Source organism: Numida meleagris, chromosome 3, assembly GCF_002078875.1.
Source record: "Numida meleagris isolate 19003 breed g44 Domestic line chromosome 3, NumMel1.0, whole genome shotgun sequence".
Classification (NCBI taxonomy): domain Eukaryota; kingdom Metazoa; phylum Chordata; class Aves; order Galliformes; family Numididae; genus Numida; species Numida meleagris.
In genome coordinates, this window is record NC_034411.1 from 13,614,400 (window position 1) to 13,631,531 (window position 17,132).

Sequence of the window (17,132 nt, forward strand, 5' to 3'; positions counted from 1 at the left end):
AGTTTAGCAGTGCTTCAAGGTTCTTAAAGATATTATTTATACAAAAAAATATAAATATACAATTAATATTTGCTTAAGAGACTAAGACATAAATGTCTCTTATTAGGATTTCTGCTCTGAAATGTATCAGAAATAGTTCAACGAACCAAATCAGATTAATTGCAAACCTAAAAACCACAACTGCATTCAAACATGAGAATAGATTTGGCTAGGAGTCTTTACTGGAGGTCTTAACATAACATAAACTATGCATACAGTTACCAAGGCTTCTGACAACCCATCTGCCTGATAAGCCAGGATTTTGTAACACTCAAGGGGCTTAATTTAGCAGGAATAATTTCAAGCCTTTTGACCAACATAGTCCAGCATCAAGGAGGGAATGTAAAGAGGAAAGAATGTGTCAGATGGCAAACCTGAAGTGAAGAGGAAACCTTGAAATCTTACAAGACATCATCATGTAGATTCTGCTTCTATCTACTTACTTGGAAACTGAAATAGCTACAAAGCAAATCAATCCTCCAAAAAGTCTAAGTAGCTTGTACTGGCAAGTCTTTCTCTTGTCTCTCAAGTCAGTTAAGACCATCTTCCCCAAATGTGCTGTGAATAACCCACTTTTAGAAATGCAACAGTGCTATTGGTTTGCTGAGCCTGGATATTGATCACATTCCCAATACTGGCACATAATAAGGAAGAGAATGGTTCAGTTCAGGAGTAGAGTATAAACATGTGCTGTTGTGGAGCAAATCTCCAGCTTTTTCACTCCTACCTTTCATCACCCTCTTCACTTATTATCACTACTTTTAGCACTCCTGCTTTGTGTTCCATTCCTCTTCCATTCGTCAGTGCAAAATGGAGAAAAGCTTTTCCTGGTACCACCTCCTGTGTTTTAAGTGACACAGCCACTCCACTTATTCTAAGTCCACCTAGCACCAAACCTCAGACCCCCTTTTCAGAATAGTCTTAATTTCATTAAAAAAGCAACAGCAAAGAAGTATATTGCACTTATATGTACAGTCATTGCAATCCTTAGACCTACACCAGTCACTCATAGCTGACAGGTACAAAGTTAAGGACCTCTATTTCTCCAATCAGGATGATACAATTATTAAAAGAACAGACATGAGAAAAGTAAAATCTTACTTACAATGATAATCTAAAATATATATTTAGTACAACAATCAGGCATTGTTTCCCTACATAAAAGAGCGATTTTAACAGAATTCATCTGTGAGTTCGCCTTTCAGCTTTGGACAGTGTTCTTCCCTTTTCAAGAAAGAAGCTCTGGTACTTACCTCTCTCTTTCTGCTTTGTTTTTGATAGATTTATCTTGGCTTATGGCTTTGCTGTTCTCCATAGATATTTTAGCCTGGTTCGCACGCATCTCCTTGCTTTCCCTAGGCATGACCAAAGAAAATCATTAATACCCAAAATACAATCGCAGATGAAATTGGTTTCCTGACTTTACATTGTAGTTCATTTTGTACTTGAAGCATTAGGGATGAAGAAAGACAAGACTATATCAAAATTGCCTTCCTTTGGGTAGACTTCATGCAATTTGAGCAAGCATTCAGAAATCTCCATTTGTCCCAGAGAATATAGTTGGAAAGATGAGCTCTAAGCATTCACACTTCAAATGCTATTAAGGGGTAGAAAATATTCCTTTCTCTCTAGTACACAGGAGATGTCTGAGTAAGAGCTACTATCAGATATGTAGGAAATGAAACTTGTTTAGCACATATCCTGCACTCTGAATATAAATGCAATGGTAGTAGTACTTGCTGGCTGTGGTACGAGCTGACAGCCTTCTTGTCAAGACTTCTACTTTGGGACTGAGAAGAGTCCTATGTTTAGACCGTGGTCAGACCTGTGCTTGTTCTCTCCTTCTGACCCAGTGAACCTTGAAGCCTATTCTGTGAAACTAGGTTGTATCAGCAGAGTCATTAAAGTCATCGTTCATTGTTGGAAGTAACAGCACAGATGATGACTTTCAGAAACAGCTTATGAACTGTGAGTGAGTGGAATTCAGCTCTTCTCCAGGCTGGATAAAACAGCCAAGCTACAGAAAGGCCTTCCCTGAAGGCTAGCTCTTGCTTTCTGCCTGCTTAGTATTCTGGCTCTGGTAGCTCTTGATCTTAAGTGCTTATTTAAACAGGAATTATATATGGAAATTAGACAGTGGATAACTGGCAATAATAATTGTGAAGTCCCCAGTAGTGCATAAGCACCTAAAAGTAGCAGGCTGCAAGCCAAGGCAGCGCCTCAGTCTCTTTTCCTGGACATGATCTGAGTGTCGACCAACTACTGTACTTACTAACCCAGAATATTAAGTGTTTTATATGCACAGGAAGGGCGCGGCAAAGAACAAAGTGCTTAATTTAACAAAGTGTTGTCACTGAATTTTTTCTGCTTTCCTTAATCTCTAAAAGACTTTAAACAGCATGAGAAAATTTTGCTCCATTATTTATATTTACCATATTTTGAAACTTCTATTAAAGAAATGCAGCACTCTCTCTTTTTCCAAGAATTCATGAGATGAAACACATCCTGAATACAGATTTAAAAACAGTAGCATCACAGTAAAAACAAGATAGAGCTCTAAAAATGTTAATCTGACAGCACATTTCATTCTGACAATCCTTTCTCCAAATAAAAGTTTTTATTTTCTATACTGAGTTTGAAGTAATCTTCAAGTACACTACCTAAAGCGCAGTTCTGAAGTTACTAATTTTTATTTCTGTGCACAGGGATATGAAAAATGTTAAGCGTGGGTGTTGAAACTGATATAACCTATTTGCATCAGATATAATTTCAGAGTGAAAGAAGTTAGGAGGATTAGAAAACTACTGTGCAACACTGATGATTTCAAAATAAGGCTTCAGCCACAGATGGGGCTGGAAGAGCCAACACCTATCTGCATGTCACTACTTCTCTGTTCTGGCAGCTGTGATTTAGCTCTCAGTTGCACTGCTAACATGCCATCCTGGTGTTTTTGGTTTCCACTGCTTGCAAGAAATAAAAAATATTTTTAATACAAGACATGAAAAATCTTATATTCTTTTAAAATCACCAAGAAGCACTTGTAGGGACCACTCTTTGTTTCCAAAGTAGCATTTCCCAAAGATATGGCCAAAGTTTCTTGCATCAGTTCACTGTCAAACTGCCTGATGCTGAGCTTCACACAAAGTCCCAACATCAAGCCATTCTGCCCTGGCTGCCAGCACTATGCCACGGCAGAGAAATCCCTCCTACTCAGAGGTGATGGGCATACCCTAGTCAAAGTTACTTGCAAATGTAGATAAGCCAGGATGGTAAAGAAATAAAGGATTCTGAAAAAACACCATAAGCAACTGCAAGATTTAACTGCTGATTTTTTACAGTATCATACTGACTGAAATGCTGAAATTTGAACAAATGTATTCTAAGAGGATACTAGACTTTAAACATGTAAGTTTATGTTGGGAATTTATACATATATTTAGATTACATTAAAGTGTGCTAATTTGTCACCAAGTCTTGTTTGCATAACTATCTAGAAAACTCCTCTTGTATTAAAGAAAAGAAGTAATTTTCATTTCTCTCTCATGTTATTCAGTTTCACTTTGCTGCAGACATTAGCTTCAGGTCCTCAATTTCTGAAATGCTGCGAAATCACTACATTCAAGTCAGTAAGTCTAAACCATATGGGGCAGGTAGGGGGGATGGCACCCCTGGAGTTCCACATGCTTCAGATTTTTAGTAGTTACTGCTGTCTTCTGCTTAATGAGCTCAAAGCATGAACTGTAATTGCTTTTCTCTGCGCACACGAAGGGAAACTATCTACCCTGTAGCAGATAGCTACATCGTTTTATATTACTGATCTTTCCTACCAGCTCCGTGTCCTCTTTTGTGATAGCTAACTCATTACTTCAGCTCACAGAGAGAGAAGCAGTGACAGCAGCATGCTGACAGTACAGCCCACCTCCCATGCTGTTCTCAGATAGACTCTTCTTTTCCTATGGTTACCAGAGTTGCCTCTTGGCTACTATTTCTACCTATACAGATAAACGTACATGTATACACACAACGTATTCTATGAAATAGTTTTTAAATGATTAAGTGTAAAGCTTCTTTGGGGCACTATTATTCGCATTTCAAATGCCACGTTCTAAATTCTTCTGAAATATTCATACACTGAGATACACTCTCACATTTGCTTTACATAGGAAAATCCCCAGACTGCACATTTAGGGGTTACATACAAACTCCCAAATAAGCAGAAAAGAACTAATTGCAATGAACAAAACAAAATGAAATTGGAAGATCGTTACTCCTGGGACAGCAGCGAAAATAAAGTATGTTTATCAGGGTGTAGATTTTGAGAACTGGCCGTCAGTAGCTCTGAATATAGAACAATATGTGGACTGAACACAGACGATTTTTAACAACAGCAAAATCCATTGATCAGGGTATATGAACCACTTCCAAGAAATTATATAGGGCCATTTAAACAACACAGGGATGCAGAAATTCTAGACCCAAAGACAGGAGAAAAAAAAACCTTTTTTTTAAAAAAAACAAACAACTTTGTCCTACTGTACATCTAATAGCTTCCCACAATGGTGGCCTTAAAGGTTATGAGAGAATGTATAGAAGACAAACAAAAATTTACTTTCAAAAAGACAAATAAAAGAAATCATATTCCACGAGCATGTAATACATTAGTAGGATATCTTCCAAGCACTGCAATAAACTTCATATAGGACAGAAAGCAGGGCTCTCCAAACCAAAGAGATGTGATTTCTCTGGGCTGATGCAGTCCAGTATCAGTCAAAAATTCAGTACCAAGGACTACACCTTCCTCCAACTAGAGTTTTTTGAACAATGCATTTGTATTATAATATAAGAATATTTGGAGTTTAGTTTGGGTGGTGTATATAATGAAGGACAATTAGAATACATGGGTTCACAGAGAGATTAACATAAAGATGAGCTCACTAAAAGCTTTTGGCTGTGACAATTCTCTGTTGGATGGAAAGCTTGCAGGCCCCAGCATGTGTTCTCCCTGACGCAAAAATAAGCTGTTTTTTTCAGTCAGAACTTTAAAAACATGATTTAATTTATTCATTCTTCCCTACTCTTTTGTTGTGAAAGATGCTGATGACAATTGCATATGAATATGTACATACACACATACTGCATCCACGTGCTGTTAGGCTGCTTCACATAATAGATCATAGCAGAATATACTGATTTCTCTACTTATTGCAATTTTCAACAGGCTGGATACTATTTCTATTTAATTTCTTATAATTTCAAATGAGAAGGACAGCCAATCACACAAGCAACAAGACAGTGGTGTCATGCTGTATCTTCTGCATTCCCAGTGATTCTGACAGGATGTTGCTACTCTAATGTAGCTTGCTATTACCATACTCCATTACCATTGTTTTTACAATCTTTTGTTTCATGGATCTTTCTTATAATCACCAATGCTATAAACATATGTATCCAGAACTGCTAGTAACCTCAAAGGATATTTCCGTCTTTGATATTTCTCAGTTTCCAGGCCTCTGAATTCAAGTTCCTGGGTAAAGTCCAAGCGCATCCACAGCTGATGCAAACTACCACCACCTCATAACATCCACTGCCTTTAATGAAGTTCATGCAACCTAAACCAGACAAGAAGCCCATTTCCACATTTCTCTATTACCTGATCACTTAGTTTGCTTCTCCCACACACACAGTACAGTATCTTTGACAGCAGTACAGGAAATATCAGCATAAGAAATAAAGCATTCAGCAAAACAAACACGAGCCAAGCCCTCCTCAACAGGTAGCACTGCCCTGCTCACCTGTCATGTGAAAATTTTAGCTGCTGGGTCTGCTGTTCATGAGCATTAATCAGCAGTTTCTTCAGTAGTTCACACTGTTGGTTCAAGTGTAAATCACGGATTTCTTGCTCTTCCACACTGTGCGTATTGATCATTTCAGACCACTCTTTAGTGTGTTGTGCCACAATCTCTTTGACCTATAGAAAAAGAAAAGCAGCTTTGCCAGTGGTTCTCAGGCTATGAGATCAACTGTTACTGCTGCTGAAGACAATGTGGAGACAATCATAACAAAGATTCTAAACAATGCAGCTAAAACTTGAAAATGAAGTCACACAAGTGAAATTGCTTCAAAGAATAATTAAACCACCGAGGATACCACAGTCTATTATAAAAAATAAAGAAACATACCATTAAGACTATTACCTAAAGTGTCCTGATTAAATTGGCTGCATTTATGCTCTTGACTGTACTAACATTATTTTATAACATTCTCTAACAACAAGTTCATCATAAAATGCCTCCATATTCTTGGTTGTAAGGAAAAAATATATATTAAGAGTACTGAAGTTAAAAGTGGAAAAAAGACCTAGTAAACAGGATTTCTCTGAGGGCTTAAATACAGTCTGATTTTGTGGAGACTGCTTTATAAACATTCGTTTTTACAGAGAAATCCTGTATTTAATACAACTTAAATGTTAAGATAGACTACATATCTTTCTTTTATATTCATTAAGTCACCAGGGAATCTGACAAGTATTCTTCTCTTGTTTATCACCCAAGACTCTCAAGAATAAAGAGATTGAAGTTTTGGAAAGTTCCCAAGAGACAATGTGAAGAAGTTTAAATCACTAGAGTTGTTCCGGCAATAATATATTGCACGCAATGATTTAGAAAAGAAGCTAACAGAAAGGTATATTTTATTATCCTTTAATAATAATCTTTGGATATTTTGACAAGCTATCCCACTTTCCCATAAATGGTGTATAACACGCGCCTCATAAAAAATAAGCCTATTGTCAGGCATTCATTTCCAGTGCTACTATGGTAACTAATAGCATTAGGGTCATCTCCTACAAAAAGCTAAACCTTATTCTTCAAATAAAAAAATGCTACCATATTGCTCATAAACGGAGAGATTAATGCCAGTATTTTAGGTGTGGGCCTGCAGTAGCTCTGCATAATGCAGAACAGACTGTCCTGCACACTCTGGTGATGGTGAAAGAAAAGGGCACTTGAAAAGCACCTGAGCAAGTAATTTTGTAAAAGAATAGGGTGACTACTACTCCCTGAAAGCAAGACCTGCATTTAATTACAGTTAAATAGGTGTTCCATATCAGAACAGATACAATTTGAGGCAGAAGCATCCAATGGAACAGTACTTGCAGTTTTCTGCAGCTGTCAGAAAAACAAAACAAAACAAGAACACTTTGAGGCAGAATACTGGTACAACTAATATAGGCCTAATTCATTGCGGTATTTAGGTCTGAGTGTATCTCCAGTGAAACAAGTCATACTTAATTTTGTGCATGTGGGTCAGCGTACCACTAAACCAAAACCTATGAGCTATTAAGTGATACATGCACTGAAGGATGTAGTGCAGTATGGGGAAGTACTATTTTTAGTGAGAAGTTCCTAAGGCAGCACTCTCTTCAGAGACATAAAAACACGAAGATCAAGTTTTAAAACAAGTCAAAATAAATGCTTTCTGGTAAGGAAAAGACACTTATTTTTCAGATGGCGTTTCTGAGAACTTAAGGGGTGGATGCTTGCTCACCTCTAGCGCTTACCCATGTCACTTCAGTTTGGAGCAAGTTTAGTCTATGCTCCTTGTAATGCTGAGTGGACAATTTCAAAGAAGGATTAATCGCATTTATCAATTAAACATTTTCTGGACACGCTTTTTTAAGATCTACAGCACCTCAAACACTTCAATTATTAATCTCCTCTCAATATTGATCTTTGTTTTACCAACCCTCAAGGAAGACCTGAAATGGACCTCAGTGGAGCTAAAAGCTAATTGTTGCTGAGCTTTGGGGAAAATCCATTCCTTACCAACTTTCAGCGCAGAGTCTCTGGATGGAGTCAGCTCCATCCATGATTTGGAGAAAAAAGTTTCAGGTAGATCCAAGGTCCTGAATAACTGGGGCTATAACAGAAGGTGGGCCACACACTCAGAAAAATTCTGTTGTCATAGTCTTAGAGAGTACTAATGTTTAGAAAAGATGAATGTTATTAAGAGATCTGGGAAGCAGGCAGAGCCCGCAGCAAATCACATAAGTATATCATACACTTTGGAGCAAGCACCAGCACATGGTTGTTTACACAGATTTCTGATTCAAATTACCTTCCTGCAGAGAATGTTGACTGGCCTCTGAGCCCTTTCAAAGGTTGGTAAAACTGTAGTGAGTGCTGTAACAGAGCTGGCTCAGTATTATTCTACCTTCCTTGCTGCTATGTGACTCTTTCACAGCCTGTCACTTCGGATGGGATTTCAGACTAATCTGAAGTACCAAAAAGCACAGTACCAAAAAGCACGCCTACTACAACAGATATTAATATATGAGATCTGATTCCTAGTCACAGTAAGACTGTTCTACATCACCCTAAGAGTACAGACCTGAATTCTAGTAAATAAAAAAGAGTTTGCTTTTATTTAAAGCTTCCTTACCCTGTACAGGAAATGCAAAACAAACTTTGCATAAAAAAGAACCATGACTTATTAAAATAGTGAAATAAATAAATGTATAAACAGTGGAAACCCTGGGGGAGGTAAGTATTTTGTGATGTAAGTGCAAAAAGCTTCCACAAAGCCCCCAAAAATTCAGAGGAGAATCAAGTACCAATTGCAAATGTTTAATGTGATCACTGTTCTTAAATGGTTGATAAACATTTAACTACAGAAAAATATAAAGGCAGGAATCCTGCATCTCAGGTATGCTTATACCAAAGCAGAAAACCATGGGGAGACTTAAGCATGGCAGTATTCTTAAGTGCTTAATCTGAAAATACAGGAAATAAGAATAATATAAAATTGCCTGTGTTCATGGACAAACATGCTACTAATTTCAAAATCAGCATACAGACTGAGAAGCAGCTATGGTCCTTCCAAAACAAGTTATTCTCTGGGTGTGGGAAAGAAAGGGAAGGTCTCTTTTTTTAATGCATATCATGCGAGCTCAAAGTCTTATTTCAGGGAAAGCAAGATACAACCTGGTGAGAAGGATATAAGGGATTTGCTGAACAACAGTTACAAGATTTGAAATATCCAATTAGACTGTGATTCAGATGACCTTAGAACTCAAGACCATTAAATCATCTGAAATCCAATTTTGCCACAGATCTGTGATACACTTCAAAGTTTAGATGTAATAAATTCAATGAACATCCCTGGCTTTTCTCCAATTTATTACCATCACAGTAAAAAATGACTATTGCAATTGCATTGGGCCATGCTCTTGTCCTACTTAAGGTGGTGTTGCTTACCTAAAATGATAAGAATAATAACCATTAGCTAACTAATTTTTCCTGCTTTACAGACCATTTGTAATCCTGTCCTTTCATCTGTTCCTACTCTGGGCCTAAGAGACTAATTAAAATCTTGATTAGGAACTTTTTTTTGCACAGGATATATGCAAGATGTTTGTTCAGTCACTAAGTTCAAGCAGGAATAATTTTTGAAGTAATCTTTTTTTCCCTCTTTTCATCCTCCGCTTATGAGATGCTGGGACCTACATTTTTAATGCAAGGGAGTAATTTGCGTTTGCCACAGTAAATGTGTGTGTAGTACACTGGGACACTGAGATCTAATTTTAGGCCAAACTTCAGCTGCATGTTTCCTTATGACAAGAAGACATTTGTAGATGAAAAGGTCTCTTTGGTACTAAAATTGTGCATGCACGTTGTGACACAGAGTTGCATTGAAGGACACAAGCTGTAATTAAAACTGAATTATGGTACCATTTGATTTCAAATTAGTGGAACAAATACTAAGAAATGCTAAACAATTGTTAATTAATCAAAGTCCCACGATATCAGCGCAATGCATCCAGCATTTTAGAATTTCATCTAATTTAATTGCACCTACATTCATCTAGGATAAAAGTTAATTTCCCTATGGTCTTGATCACTGTTTTCCAACTTGTTGCTTGCAAACCTTTGAATGATCTCTGGGAATAATTCAAGGGCCTACCCACAGCAATTGAAAGAAAAGAACTCTGTGAGAATACTAAAATTGGTACATAATACAGAAAATTGTGTTGGAACCACAGCAAGTAAGATATTGAAAATCATTAACGAAGAGCAAACCACAGATGCAGAATTGAAGAGGGATTCTTCAGAAGTTACCCAACACATAGAGGCTTGTCATTTCGAAGAAGCTTGCATTTAAGTCTCCTCTGAATATGCCATCCTAAAACCTGGAGTGGGCAAAAATCAACCTTTTTTGCAGGTACAGATTATATTTAAACAAACTGGTTTGAAAGCTGGATTTAAAAAAAAAAACAGTGCTCAGAGACTACATATATCTGTGGAAAGGGAAAACATGAGTCATACTTATAGGACTTGGAAGATTAATGAACACGTGGATGTCCTTTGTGTACATATCAGACATCTTAACTCCAGACACAAGTGGGAAGTGAAGATCACAGAAAAGAATTTTCTACACAGTATAACTTCAAATGAGTTTTGGAGCTTATGTCTAGGTGATAGGGACCTAGTGTTCCTCAGAAAGTTTTTTCACTAAGAAATGAATGAAATCTTTTTTGTCCACAAGTTTTAAGAAAATAATTCTGGACTTTTCACAGGAGAAGGAGATAGGAAGACGAGAAAGGTACCCTAGATTTTTTTTCCAGGGGGTCCTCCTAAGTCTTTGGCTGAGGAAGCAGCAACAATAAACAACTCTTACTTAGAAAACCAGGATCTTCTTCACAGGAAGTAATAGCATCAAATAATAAAATCAGGAGAAGAAAAGGTGATAACAACCTTAATTCTCTAGTCTCAAAGTTGTGGCTGCTTTTGTTTGTATTTCCTGTACTCACCTGATTTGTTCTACAGATTTCAGCTTTTACATTAACACTCCTACTTACATACTGTGTTCACTCTCCTGCAAACTTCTCCCTTCAGGCTATTTTGTAAGCAGATGTGTCTTATAGTGTTCCTGCTACCCTCTGTTTGGAATATCTTTCAGAAACTTGAAAGCATGTCAAGAAGTGGTAGATAAAACTTTTAAGGAAAGTATGAAGCCAGTGAGCATAGTGATAGCATAGAGGTTGCTCTGTGCAACTCAACATGAACAACGAATCACAACTTGAAAAAAGCTCTTTCAGATGAACTAGGATTTGGCCTCTGAGCACTTTTATTCTCTAGTACCTTGAAGAAAACAACAGAAATATTTCCTGGAGAAAAAAAATATATAAAAATAAGAAGGCAATTGGCTCAAGAACAACTTAAGACTCTTGCTTTCTTAGGAGGCAGGTGGCACACTAGTGTCATGCATGGTGATAAAAATGGAAAATGAAAAATAAACGTATTTATGTATATATTGTGGGAATGTAGCTAGCGTCCAAATTTCTCTTTGTTTAGCCAGAACTGACACAAATGACCAGTTTTGCTTTATGAGGCATGCATATGGTGCTTTCTTCAATAATCGTTAAAAGAGCAGGAAATTGATGCTGCTTTTTAGATATTTTTTGAAGAAACACTTTTAGACAATTGATTACTCCCATTCTTTTTAACATGTTATTATTGCTGAAAATCATTCATATGCTTCCAAGAAAATAAAATACCGCTTGAGTCTCAAAATCTCTATTTTAGATGTTGCATGTGTTAAAATTGGCTGTTTGCTTACCTTAGATTTGTGATCTGACGTTAGTGCCTGAATTTTAATTTCAGTTTCTTTCTTCAATTCAACACAATTACTTCCTCTAAAAAAAGCAAAATTGCAAATGTGTGCCACAAGTTAAACATCTTCCCATCCAGTCAGCTCTTACTAATTAAAATGTTAATCAATGTTTAAGTGCTACAGCATATTGGAATGAAATTATTTCTTCTGGTAATTTATTCACAACTTACAAAACATCGTTGGATTAACGATCATTCAATTCAAACACCACACAATCAATTCTAGATTGCCCCTGCAATATTCTGTTCCTGAGGATATGTCAAACATCTTCATTTATGGTACTTTGTTTCATTTTCAGAATTAAAATATCTTGCTAAGAAAATCCATGTCCTGTCTGAAAACTTACAGGCATATTCATGACACTGCCATGGTTTTATCCTCTGATTTAAAAGTCATTTTTGTTATTGTTTTGAGGCAGAGAGAGTGAAGTCACTTGAATAACTGTTTCACATGGCAATTTGGGCATACTTAATTTGAATGACTGTTGAAAGTCTAAGTACCCCTCTGTGGGAAAACAGAATCGAAAGGATTGCAAAGAAGGGGCCTCATTACCCTTGCAAATTACATTGGTCCATGTAGATGAATCCAAGACATTCAATACCTTATGTGACTTGAAAACAATAAATCTTGAAGACAGCCCTCACTCTTGCAATAGGCAATACAGCATGGTCTTTGTGCCTGGGTAAAGTTAGCAAAGTTGAATACAAGTTGCAAAGTTTGTTTCGAGCAGGACCACTTCAAGGAGCTGGCTGGTAAAATGGCTGCAGAGGGCCCATGCTGATGCTCCTCCCCAACTTATCTGTAGATGGATGACTTCTACCTCTCAGTAAACCTAATTATGTGGGCTGCGCACTGGTTAGTATGGGTGCACAGCAAAACTATTACTTTGCAACTCCAACAGCAATTCCAATTACTATCTCACCTAAGTCAACAAATTTTTGCAAGCTCAATCTGACAAGGTCCAACATTACCTATCTTGTTGTTCCCCTTTATGTAGTGAAGGGTTTTCAGAAGAGAAAAACACATTGGAAGTCTCAGTTTTTCAGTTTGGAATAATACAATAAATTTAGAGGAGTTCATTTCGACAGCACTGTAAAAGTTTTGTGTTGAATCACCCGCTGACATAAAACTATGTAATGCTACAGTGGGAGAAGCTACATTCATTTTATAATCTTAAATTCCTTATGAAACTCATAACAAGTTCATATCCTATTTCAATATCAAAGTGCTGGTAAACTTATGGAAAAAGCCAAAAATCTTTATTACCAAACAGCACCGGCAAAGTTATCTGTGAAAATAGTAGTGTGATGCACCTAGTGTTTCCAAGGGCCACCAGAAGGACTAGTCATTCATTTTCTGGTCCTAGTAGGAAATTTTTGGTAAAGATTTCACTCATTTGACACTTCAGAAGTAAAAAAAAAAAAGCCATAGAATTAGGTTCTGACCACAGTTACCTCTGCCTGAATAAAAAACAGCTGCAAAGAAAGCATCTTTGCTTATGTACATGTGTAGCCATGATCAGAGTCTGGCTATACATACACTATAAAAAAGACTAATTGGTTCAATCACCAGACTTTTCATAATCCCAGTCATCAAAACCATCAATTAAGCCTTCTCTACAAATGCAGTTTTCATTACATCTGAAGGAAACCTTCCAGCCAGCCTGGACATAGCTAGAATTGTTCACACCTGCAGTGACCAAGTACATGATAAAACCATCAAGTCACAGCTAGGAACAAACATTCAGCAATGGCCCAACCCATAATCACATGTCCATGCTCATACACATGCATACACTTGAATTACTGGACAGTTTTGATAAATCAGAAAGATCTTCATGCGCCCCTCAAACTCCATTTCAGAGTGGGGACGCAAGCACGCATACATTCATAAAATTCTTCAAGATTTGTGAGCATTTTAAGTGTACAACAGAAATAGCATAGGGAGCAAAATCCCATCCATCTGCTGGTGAATTAGCATGTGATTAAAAACTTTACTTCGCTGAACGTTATGCAGTCAACATTTGTCACACCATGTGGCAGAAACAGACCGCAAAAAAATTGCTCAACAAAGTCAGAAGACAAATTCTTTTATATACCTACCAAAAAGACTTTTTTCAGGAAGTATCTGGCAATTTGAATATGAATGCTTCAAAAAATATTAAATTTACGATGTTTATTGCTTGAAGATGTCCCAAAATGATAGCCAAGGAAATGAAATATGTCCTGTACTCACTGAACCCAGGATCTCTTATTCATTAGATAGTTTCAGCTAAAAGAAGTGCTCAGATCTCAGTATGTCCTGAAATACACTGCCTTATTGAGGTGAAGAGATGGTTGTGCCTAAGTACCTTGCTGTATGGGGTTTCACGGCTGCATACACAGAGATCCTGAAGGAAGCATTTAAAACACTGATGTACAACTAAGAAGCATTTTCACAGGAAATCTGACAATAAATTTTAATTTGGTTTGTAATTAGATACCAATAGTTTCAAAACCAAAGTGCCATCAGATGATTGACAGCTCTCAAGCCCATGGAAATATTCGGTCATGGTAAAGAACAGTATGTAGCTGCGTACTAGATCTGCTTCTGAATTACTGACAGCAAACAAACAAACAAACAAAGAGTCCCCCCACCTCCTCCAAAAAAAGAACAAAAAAAACCAAGAAACCCAAAACAGACAAATAACAACCTTTGTCAATAATTTAAAATTATCATAAAGGCTTTGGAGTACGTGACAGAAGTGTTATAAGAATTAAGACACTGAAAGTAAACAACAAAATAATGTCAATCTGCGAATCAGATTATCAGCTACTTTTATATTTGCCCTAGTTTGGGATTATTCTGGAAAGCACTGTTACACACAGCTTTCCACTATTCACAGTCATTATCACCTTTAACTTCGTGATATCCCTTCACCTGTTGTTTTGCCTAGACAAGCAGAGACACTGGCCTCTGCTAAGGCCAAAAGGAATACTGATCATCTCACTTCTGAAACACTATCCTAGAACAGCAGAGTCCTGGGAAGCTTTTCTCCCCTGAAGATAATTACAGTACAATATCCAGGGCTAAGTTCATAATTATTGCAGTAATATTTATTTTTTATTGTAGTAGTATTTATTTTTAAAGCAAATAAACTTCTATACTCAATGGAAATCGAATCAAAGCCAAATTAAATTAATTTGTCCTATAGCTGATCTCTCTTTGGAGAACTAGTCTTTTTCTGGAAGGAACTACTTAGGTTATAAATATTTCATAGAATGATAGAATGGCTTAGATTGGAGGGGACCTTAAAGATTATCTACTTCAAAATCCCTGCCATGGGCAGGGTTCCCAACTGCTAGATCAGGCTGCCCAGGATCCCCATTCAACCTGGCTTTGAATACCTCCAGGGATGAGGCATCCACAGTTTCCCTGGGCAGCCTGTGCCAGAGCCTTACCACCCTCTGAGTAAAAAATTTCTTCCTAAAATCTAACCTAAATCTCCCCTCTTTTAGTTTAAAGCCATTCCCCCTTGTCCTATCACTGTCAGACCGTGTAAAAAGTCAGTCCCCCTCCCGATCGTAAGCTCCCTTCAAGCACTGGAAGGCTGCAATGAGGTCTCTCAGGAGCGTTCTTTTCTCCAAGCTAAACAAGACCAACTCCCTTAACATATCTTCATACGAGAGGTGCTCCAGCCCTCTGATCATCTTTGTGCCCTCCTCTAGACCCACTCCAACAGCACATCATCCTTCCTGTACTGGGAGCCCCAGGCCTGAATGCAGTACTCCAGATGGGGTCTCACAAAGGCAGAGTAGATGAGGACAATCCCCTCCCTCTCCTTGCTGGCCATCCTTCTTTTGATGCAGCCCAGGGTACTGTTGGCCTTTTGGGCTGCAAGTGCACGCTGCTGGCTCATGTCCAGCCTTTCATCCACCAGAACCCTCAGGTGCTTCTCTACAGGGCTGCTCTCAGTGAGTTCTTCTCCCAGTCTATACTCATATCTGGAATTGCCTTGATCCAAGTGCAACATCGTGCAGTTGGCCTTGTTAAGCCTCATTAGATTCTTGTGTGTCCACTTTCTGAGCATGTCCAGGTCTCTCTGGATGGCATCCTGCCCTTCTATTGTGTCAACTGCACTGCTCAGCTTGGTGTCATCAGCAAACTTGCTGAGGGTACACTCAATTCCACTGTCTATGTCATTGATAAAGATGTTGAAGAGCACTGGTCCTAAGATGGACCCCTGGGAAACACTACTCATGATCGGCCTCCACCTGGACATAGAGTCATTGACAACAACCTCTGGCTTTGACCTTCCAACCAATTCTTTTTCTACCTAATAGCTGAGCCTTCAAATCCATATCTTTCCAATTTAGAGATAAGGATGGATATGTATTTGGGTGCTTCCAGTTCTCAGTTCTTGGGAAAAAAATGCGTGAGCTTTTTAAAGAGTTTATGTAAGCTTTTCATTATTTAGTGAAGAGAATTTTCCTTACCTTCCTCACTTCAGACACTTCTATTTCTGCTCTAAGTGTATAGAATAGATAACCAAATATTTTTAAAAAACTGTTGTCATTCCAAATAAAAAACTAAAAAGTATTTGTGCAAGAAACCGATGCTAAAGATGCATTTACGTTCAGCATTCAGTTAGCAACTGGTTACCAGTTGCTGTTGTCTGATGACAACAATGTGCATTTCAGGCTAACTATTAGCACAACTTAATATAGAAGTAAATAAAGCAATTGCTGCTCTAAGTCCTGGTATTAAAAAACAAACTGCTATCTCAAAGAAATTTCAGCCACAGGGTGAAATGTAAAGAGGAGACACTGCTGCCAGATTAAATGCTAGCAAGCAAGATTGCAACAAGTCCTGTCACATTATCCCATATGGGTCTACAAGAAGGACATTTTATTAAAGTCAACAGGATGTTCTACGAATTTTCTGAGATTAAGAGATTCACATGGATAAAGGCTGGGACTTCAGCTACTGCAAACCAAAGCAGCTTCACCCAAGTCAAAGGATTAATAGCAATTTATCCCAGCTGAGGAAATGAAGGTGTTTTTTTTGTTGTTGTCGTTGTTGTTAAAAAGGAACTTCAACTAGACAGCTTGGCAAAGCTCTACTATTCTAAAATGCTCAGGATCAGAAGCTAGTTTTTTCCTCAAGATCACATCATTGCCTCCTCCTGATCATTAGATCTATCGAGGGCTTTAGTCATCTCTCACTGAATTCAACAGTGACATTCCTGGGAAAACGTAGTGAGACCAGATCAGGCCAAGGAAATTAATATTTCTGGCAACTCCTTTGCTTTTATATTTCACACGCTGACAACAGAAAACTAGAGAAAGGCAAACTGAGTACAACATTTATGGCCATGGCTAGTGCCTTCAAGCAGCTCAAACTCAGTTTGATGTAGGATGCTGGTTCAAGCTGCAGTTCATTCC

General features: G+C 37.8%; 1 protein-coding gene across 6 annotated transcripts in view; it reads right to left on the reverse strand.

Annotated features, from left to right (window-relative positions):
* PLCB4 (phospholipase C beta 4) overlaps window positions 1-17,132 on the reverse strand; it is a 241,450-nt gene that overhangs the window by 7,927 nt on the left and 216,391 nt on the right. For 5 of the 6 annotated variants that reach the window (XR_002436444.1, XM_021390074.1, XM_021390076.1 and 2 more), the window contains 3 exons: window positions 11,656-11,731; window positions 5,832-6,007; window positions 1,293-1,394 (listed from right to left, as the gene is read on the reverse strand). Coding sequence is in view for 4 of the 6 variants with exons in the window: in XM_021390074.1 (XP_021245749.1) it covers window positions 1,293-1,394; window positions 5,832-6,007; window positions 11,656-11,731 (354 nt within the window). In the remaining 2 variants the exon portion in view is untranslated. Of the gene's footprint in view, window positions 1-1,292; window positions 1,395-5,831; window positions 6,008-11,655; window positions 11,732-17,132 lie in introns of those variants that run through there. The other variant, XR_002436445.1, reaches the window with a different exon arrangement.